Source organism: Pteropus alecto, unplaced genomic scaffold (genome assembly GCF_000325575.1).
Source record: "Pteropus alecto unplaced genomic scaffold, ASM32557v1 scaffold45, whole genome shotgun sequence".
Classification (NCBI taxonomy): Eukaryota; Metazoa; Chordata; class Mammalia; order Chiroptera; family Pteropodidae; genus Pteropus; species Pteropus alecto.
Genome location: NW_006442491.1, coordinates 40,708,988 through 40,717,179, shown reverse-complemented (window position 1 = coordinate 40,717,179; position 8,192 = coordinate 40,708,988). Strand labels below are relative to the sequence as shown.

The following is an 8,192-nucleotide window of genomic DNA, read 5'->3' as shown; positions in this document are numbered from 1 at the left end:
CGTCCCAGTGACTACAGTTCATGGTTCTAAGGTGGAGGTGGCCGGGCGCTGACTCGTCCTCTAATCACGGCAGCTCTGAGCTTAGTTGAACCCGTCGGTGTGGTAGCTGGGGTGGGAGTCGGCCGTGAGCTGGGTGGTCTCCGTGGCGGACGCCGGCTGTATGACAATCGGTGTGTCTGTGGCCTCTGGAAAGCAAGCACACACGTGTCCGTCGCACGAGGGTGGCAGCCTCGCCGTCTGGCCCCCGACACCGCCATCCTCCGGTGACAGTGCTCCTTCACCTGCTCGCTCTACCGGGGCCAGAGGTCACGGGACGAGCGCTTGGAAGAGAGAGGCCATTCGACCTCCACCCAGCACGACCTTGCTCCGTCACCTCCGGTCACCACCAGCCCGCAGCCCCGCCCCGCCTTCTGGTCCCTCAGAACTACGGCTACCACAGTGCGGGTGGGGTGGCCCTGTGCGTCGTCTGCTTTTACCTCCGGTGTCCACGTTCACACCAAACAGTCCCAGCTGCCACCACACACACTCCCGGCACAGAGTCAGTGCCCGCCTGTTTGACGAGACAGGTGGACGGTGTTGAGGGCCGGTGCTGGCTGCACCCCACGCACGCACGCCGGCTGGGACGCACACTCACCCCGCTCGTCAGACTGCAGCTGCGCCTCCAGGTCCTCGGGGGACACGTAGAAGGCGGCGTCCTCGCCCTCGGGCGCCTTCGGCTTGCACTTCCCGCAGCAGCAGTTGAAGCAGCAGCAGAGGCAGCAGCAGCAGTAGCAGCAGGTGAGGAGCCCGCAGACCACGAACAGGGCCTGGGGGGAGCAGGGGTGTTGGGTGGCGCTGCGGGGGCCCCCAGGCCCGTGCCCCCCAACAGAACGACAGGCGGACACCCGGGGCTCCGCGCGAGAACAGTGCCTTCCAGGGCAGGCGGTGGAGAGAGGGCTGACGACGGGCGGCCGGAGGGGCCGGGACCCGCTGCTCAGAGACAAGCAACGGGAGAGACAGGGAGGGGACGAGAGCCAACAGCAGGCGCTGCAGGCGGGCTTCCTACGCCCGGCGCCCTGGACTGTCACATCCTGAGGCCTTACACGTGACAGGGGTGACGCTGTCTCCCCGCCTGGACCCTCCCCAAAACTCAGTGACCGAGGGCTGTGGACACCCCGGCTCGGCACAGATCGCAGGCAGGCGACTGCCCGCTCTGCCCACGCCCACTGTGTGACAGGCTGCCACAGGCCCGGGACCAGCTCTCAGGGGTGGGGACCACGCGGCTCGAGTGCCCCAACTGAGGCCGGCGTCCTGCCGGGGTGACACTCAGTGCACCGGGGGTCGGCCCCGCCACCCTGGCCCTGCTCACCTTGGCCCACCAGCTGGACAGCACGAAGTAGGTGTTCACGTTCTCCTCCCCAAACTGCTCGGCCACGTACAGCCCCAGCGAGCCGTACTTGTCGTAGATGTTCCTCTTCGTGGCGTCCGTCAGGATGGCGTGCGCGTTGTTGATCTCCTTAAACTTCTCTGCGGCCTCGGGGTTGTCGGGGTTCTTGTCAGGATGATATTTCAAGGCAAGTTTCCTGCAAACCAAAACCAGTCCTTGGTCCTGTTTCGCGTCCATCCACCGGGCAGAGGGGCCAGCTGAAGGGACGCTAGCCTGTTACCAACTTGCTTTCTAACTGCCCACAGGGCTCGAGGCTGTCAGGGTCAGAGAACAATCTGCCACCATCCCAAGGTGAGCCTCCCGCCCAGACGCCCTGGCCCACAGGAGCAGGTCCACGGCACGAGTGCCCAGCGGGGCAGGCAGATCCTCCTGCTGACCCCTGGCTTGCCCGCGGCGGACTGCATGCCTGCTAAGCCAAGCGGCACACGAGGCGGCTGCAATGAGGCATTTTCATGTGCTTCACAATGACACAGGCAAAACAGAGGTCTGGATCCGGTGCCTGGATCAGCGACGGTGCCTGTCTCTCACAGCTTAACCAACGAAATGGCACATAAGGGTTAAGTTCAAGTCCAACCGGAAGGCTACAACAGGGTCAGCAGGTCCTATCATCACTCTAAGGCCCCAACCCAGCAGGTTCACCCCTGCTGCCCACGGAACTGCCTGCTCCAGGGCAGTCTGTGTCACTGACAAGGTGCTGTTTGCTGCTGCCAAGGCCACGCCGGTGCAGTGACCACGAGCTCTGAGGGAACACACGACACACTGCGTCGGCTGGGAAAGAGCACACGCGGTGGCTCTCGGTCAGGCGCATCGAACTCGGGGGCACGACGGGCCTCTTACCGATAGGACTTCTTGATGTCATCTGACGTCGCATTCTTGTCCAGCCCGAGAACGTGGTACAGCGATTCCCCGGAGGTGGAGAGCGAGCGCTGTCTCTGATCCGCCATGGCAGGCTATCCTACGGGGAAACCGAAAACGTCGGAAAGCAAGAAAAACTCCGGCCGCGGGGCGCACACTCGACCCCACGTGACGACTCTGCGCGAAGGGTCACAGCACCGTGTGCGGGGTTGGTGTCCGGAAGCGTGTCACGTGACTGCAGCAGCGACGCCACAACACTGCGGCCCAAGGAGACTGTCAGCACGCGCACCTGGAGCCCGACGTGGCGGGCACAGAGAGTGCGGCACCGTCAGGCGGCCGCCAACGCAGACTCAGCCAGGCGCCGTCTGCGAGGGACACGCCGTCAAGACGGCCGCAGAACGCACGGACACGGGTTCGCAGGGAGAAACAGACCACCCACCGGCGACAAGAACCTCAGTCCCCTCCTCGGGAACTGACAGCACTGGGAAAACGAACAGCAGGGCCAAAGCCGAACTCCCAGGAGCAGCACTGACGACCAGCCACCCCGACCCCCAACACCCACAGATCACACTCTCTGATGAAAACCACCAACACGCACCACGTGCTGCACCTTGAAACAAGGTTCAGAAATTTAAATGGGCTGAAGTCACCCACAGCGCGTCCCGACCTTAACGGAATTAAGTCAAGAACCCAATGGGAAGATATTTAGGAAAACCTCAAGTATCTTAGGTATAACACACTCCTAAGAAACACGTAGAAAATATTCTGAATTTAATAAGAACAAAGCACAACATGTTAGTCGACACCTAAGGTTCAACCTCATAACGCTAAAAAACGCAGAAAGGAAAGGGGGTAACAGCAGAAATCAACGAAACGGAAAACAGATAAACAGAAATTTAACAAAGCCAAAAGGTGGTTCTTTGAAAACAACAAAATTGATACAGGACTGGCCAGACTGATGGGGGGAAAAAAAAAAAAACCCCACACAGAAATTAGCACCACAGGGAAAGAAAGACAGAGGGTCGGTCCTTACTATAGACCCTACGGGCACGAGAGAGAGAATGAAAGATTACGGACGACTTTATGCCAAGAAATTAAGACTAAATGGACAAATATCTTGAATAATACAATTTACCAAAAACTAACAGAAAATGGAACAGAAAATCTGAATAGCCCTATAGCCATTATAAAAGTTGAATTTGAAATAGGAAACATTTCCAGAAAGACTACTTCAGGCCCAGATGGTTTTTCTACTAAATAGTCAAGGAAGAAATCACATCAATTTCAGATACATTTTTTCAAAAACCGAGCAGGAGGGAATCCTGCCCAGCGTGTTCTGGAGAACAGCACGCCCGCCCTGCCGCTGACGAAGACAGCACCGGAAAACGCCCGCAAACACAGACGCAGAATACTGAACAAAACACCAGCAAACTGAACCTGAACACACAAAAAGGTACACAAATCCTGATCCACTAGAAATTATCCCAGGCATGCCAGCGTGATTTAACGTTTCAAAGTAAATCAATGTGATTCACTTTGTTAATAGAGCAAGAGAAACCACACGGTTCATGGAAGTATTCAGTAAAAACCCAACACCAACGCACGCTTTAAAAACCTCTCGGCACATCGGGAACAGAAAGGGCCGTCCTCAGCCTGACGGGCAGCTGAGCGAGACCCGCGGCTGACGCTGGGGCGGGGCTGGCCGGCCCGCCCCGCTCTGGTCCAGCTCCGCTCCGGGGCGCCTGACACCGCAGCAAGGTGAATAAAGACAAAAAGCACCCGCTTCCGGTTAAGATGGCAGAGCAGCGGATTTTAAACACACGAACGCAAAGAGACATAACTGTCCCCGTTCTTAGATGGCTTGGCTGTTTACATAGAAAGTCCTACAGAATCTACAAAAAAAACCTAGAGGAAATGAATTCAGCAAGGTCACAGGACATAAGTGTAACATTTAAAACAACCTCTTTTATGTAAAAGCAGCAAACAACTTGAGAGTTTACCACAGAAATCCCCAAAACCGCTGTTTCACTTCCACGGTCTCAGCCAACCGCGGTCTGAAAATCGTAAATGGAAATTTCCAGAAATAATGCATAAGTTTTACAGGGCACGCCCTTCTGAGTCACGTGGGGAGTCGCACGCCGCCCCGCTCGACCCCACGCGGCCGTGGCCCATCCCTGCGCCCCGCAGCTCCACGCTACGTCCCCTGCCTGCCTCGGCGACCGGACCGGCTGCTGCGACGTCACGGCCTGTGTCAAGCCGCCCTCACTCTACTGAACGATGGCCCCGAAGCCAACCACGTACCTTCAGTTACAGCACATCGCTCCCCGTCACTACTAGCTACTGTCGTTAATCTCACTGTGTGTAACTTATAAATCAAACTGTCCGTCCCCAGTGTGCATGGGCAGGAAAACCTGTGTGAGCACTCGGCACCGTCTGCGGTGTCCGGCCCCACTGGGGGCCTCGGGACATGTCCCACGAGGTTCGGGCGCAACTCCTGTAAACATAACTTTCACCGATAGCAGCATCCAAAGCCACGAAGGGGTGAAATTTAACAAAAGACACACGAGATCTGCATCGCCGAGCGGAGTGAAGGGCGACCTAAGACCCTGGCGAGACTCACCGGAGTCGGGGTGAGGCAGCGTGTGGCGCTGAGGCCCGCCCTCGCCACAGCTGCCCACGGGGGCCGTGCCAGCCCAGCCCCGGGCTCAGCAGAGCTGTTGTAGGGACCGGCAAACTGATTTCAAACTGTGTGCGGCGATGCAGCGGGCTGAGATTAGCCGCAGGAACGCCGATAAAAGAGCGAGCCGGAGGTCTCACTGACCTCGAGACACGGCCCCACACCGACCGAGGCTGTCTGGCCCGAGGAGCAGACCCAACAGACCGGCAGCTCCGCGGGCACCTGGACAGACCCGCACCTGCAGGCCGGCCCCAGAAACGGAGGGAGCCCTCCGAGCACAGGTGCCCAAGAAGCAGCGCACACCCACGATACGGACACAACTCACACAGCGCAGTCACTAAGACAAAAAGAGCCCATTTATGAAAACTGGCAAAAGATGTGGACATGTCAGAAGATGTGTAACACAGCCATCGGGACGTGAAAAGACGTTCGCCGCCATCAGTCATCTACAAAGGGAAAACACGGCGGTGCTGCCAGACACCCACCAGGACGTGTGTGCCAGGCAGAGGGGCGACGCTGGCCAGCGCGTGCTGAGAACGTGGCAGGGCGCGGCCCGTCGGCCAGCAGTTTGGTGGCACTCACAAGGTAAATGCGCCCTTACCGTGCGACCCAGCACCCCCAGTGCTAGGTGAGGTCTGGCCCACAGTGCATAATGGAAGCCCGCGTCCACAGACTCACACACACGCTCGGAGCCACTGTTCACAACCACCCAGCTGTCTGCCGCCAAGTGAGATGGGAACGGGCCGGCCCAGACGGGGACGAGCTGCTGGCACACGCGCCATGCTGCGGGCAGGGCCGGCCCTGGGGAGCGTCTCGGGCCCCTCACGGAGCCCCTGCGAAGACAGGTCAGTGGCCGCATGGAGGGGGCAGAGGGAGAGAGGGGTCACCGGGGCTCGAGAAAACTCTACATCCTCACACAAGGACCTGCACACGAGCGTCCACAGCGGCCTTACCTGTCACAGCCCCAACGTGCACGCAGTCTGGACGTCCACCGAACGGCACACGTGGGCCACTCCCCACTCCTCGGTAAAGCGCAGACTCACAGAAACGCAGATGCCACAGGCCGGTCTCAGGGGCCATGCTGAGCTGACAAGAGCCCACCCCAAACGCAGTGCCACATGACCCCGCTCACCGAACACGTTTAGGACGACGGCCTTTCAGAGCCGGAAGGCAGACTGGTCAGTGATGGGAGGCGAGAGTGACCTTTGGGGCAGCACGAGGGCCCCTGCGGCGTGGGGGCTGTGTGCTGTCTTGACTCCAGGGGCGGACACGCCAACCTGCATAGGTGCTGAAACCGTGCAGAAGGCAGTACCCACGAGCACACGTGCACTCGCCACATGAAGGCAGGGGGGTGTCTGCAAAGTGTCACTACTGGGGACAGAAGTGGTGTCTGTGTCATTTCTCATAGCCACAGGTGACGCTATAACTATCTCAGTAAAAGTCACAACCACTGGACCAATTCAAGGCTACTGGGTCGGTTTAGACCATTCAAAGACGTCTGAACTGGAGATAACATAGCACGTTGCTGTCAGCAGCAAAGGCCACGTCTAAAATAATGAGCAACACAAAAAGGCACAGTCTCGAGTTGTGACTCGCTAAATGACCTTCTCACTGCTTGAAGTTGACAAAAAAGTAAGACTCCTCCCCAGGAAGCCCACGGGCGCAGCCGCACCTCTCAGCACCTGTGCAAAGAGCAGTGGCCGGGCCAAGGTCCAGAGGCGCCAGCTCCGCCGCTCGCCTGCCTGCGGTCAGCCACACGTGCCTACGGCCACTCCTTAGGGACACGCTGACGTGCTCATGACCGCCACAGCGGAGATCGGCGAGAGGTCGTTTGGCAGGAGAAACAGCAACCTGTATACGTCCAGACAGTGGAACTTTGTTCAGTGATGACGAAGGAGCCGTCAAGCCACGAAAAAGCCACGTGCTGTGGGACTCCAGCTACCTGACAGCCCGGGAACGACGGGGGCCGTGAGAGGCGGGGGTCGCGGGTTCAGGGGAGCGGGATGAACAGGCAGAGCACAGGCCGTTCTGTCTGACACGACCGGGGGGCGGATGTGGGATCACACGTCGGCCAAACCCACGGCCTGCGCCGTGGACTCCGGTCAGAAGCCCGTGGACAGGGCACCCCGATCGTACGGCTGCAGCGCGCCTGCCGACCCGGAAGTGCTCGCCGAGATGACCCGGCCGTGAGAACGCAGACTCGAAAGCGGGCTGGCGACCCCAGGGGCAAACTCTGACGTCCTGACGGCCTCGGAGGTGGCAGGCTGTCGTGTCCGTGAAGGGAGAGTAAGGGGAGTAAAGGGGCACGAGAGGGTGGACAGTCCGATCCGAACACGAAGCAGACGGGCACGCTCACGGGACAGAATGGCCGGCGGCCAAAGCGCAGGGAACCAGACGGCTCAGAAGGGAGCTTAAGAGGCCAGCACGAGGAAGAGAGGAAGTACGAGGAAAGCTGTCCCAGGAACTCGAAAGGCGAAGAACGGCGCCAGCTGAGAAGCGTCGGCTGAGAACAGCGAGAGCCGGGGGCCTGGAGCGCGCCGACTGAGGCCCCGTCCGCGCCGACGCCACACCGGAACGTCCCCGGCGGCCCGAGAACGTCCCCAAACCCAAGACGATTCCAGGCCCTACAGAGCAAAGACTTTCAGCCTAGAATTCTATTAGCGACCAAGCGTGAGGTCCAAAGAATGGACAAAGGCAGGAGTCTGGGGAAGGGCAGCGCCTCGCCCGCAAGAGGAAGGAAGGAAGGAAGCGGAAGCGGAAGCGGAAGCGGAAGCGGAAGCGGAGCGTGCTCAGCCTGGTGCTGGGGCGGCGCCCACACTCTTCCTCCACGCCCGATTACAACATGGCAGCCGGCGGGGGGCGGGGGGCAAGGCCAGGGCGTCTTGCGTGTGACAGGCCACAGGGGTCAGGGCACCACCACCTCATGAGAGAGGTACCATGGCAACGTCACAGATCAAGAGACAAGCACACAGGGGAAGTCGGGGCCTGAACCCCAACCGCGGGGCACCTCTCTCAGCCTAGGGACACCAGGCAGTGAAAATAGAAAAAGTCTCCCCACCACCCAAGAGATGACGGGGTCTGGAGCCCAGTTCCGAGAGCCGCTGGCTGGGTGACGTCGGGCAGGTCGCGGCAGTGCTCTGGGTGCCCTCCGTGACCGGCAGACAGACGAGCGCACCTCCGCGGGGCCGGCCAGCACACGGCCAGGAGGCCCCGCGAGGGGCAGGCAGGTGGTGT

General features: G+C 59.8%; 1 protein-coding gene across 2 annotated transcripts in view; it reads right to left on the bottom strand.

The window, feature by feature from the left end:
• Positions 1–6: 6 nt before the first annotated feature.
• The window catches only part of DNAJC5 (DnaJ heat shock protein family (Hsp40) member C5), a 21,845-nt gene continuing 13,659 nt past the window's right edge, over positions 7–8,192 (bottom strand). Inside the window, exons 2-6 of one of the 2 annotated variants that reach the window (XR_439321.3) lie at positions 2,264–2,381; positions 1,349–1,562; positions 635–806; positions 477–550; positions 43–185 (exon numbers count right to left, since the gene is read on the bottom strand). Coding sequence is in view for 1 of the 2 variants with exons in the window: in XM_025039954.1 (XP_024895722.1) it covers positions 82–185; positions 635–806; positions 1,349–1,562; positions 2,264–2,370 (597 nt within the window). In the remaining variant the exon portion in view is untranslated. Of the gene's footprint in view, positions 186–476; positions 551–634; positions 807–1,348; positions 1,563–2,263; positions 2,388–8,192 lie in introns of those variants that run through there. The other variant, XM_025039954.1, reaches the window with a different exon arrangement.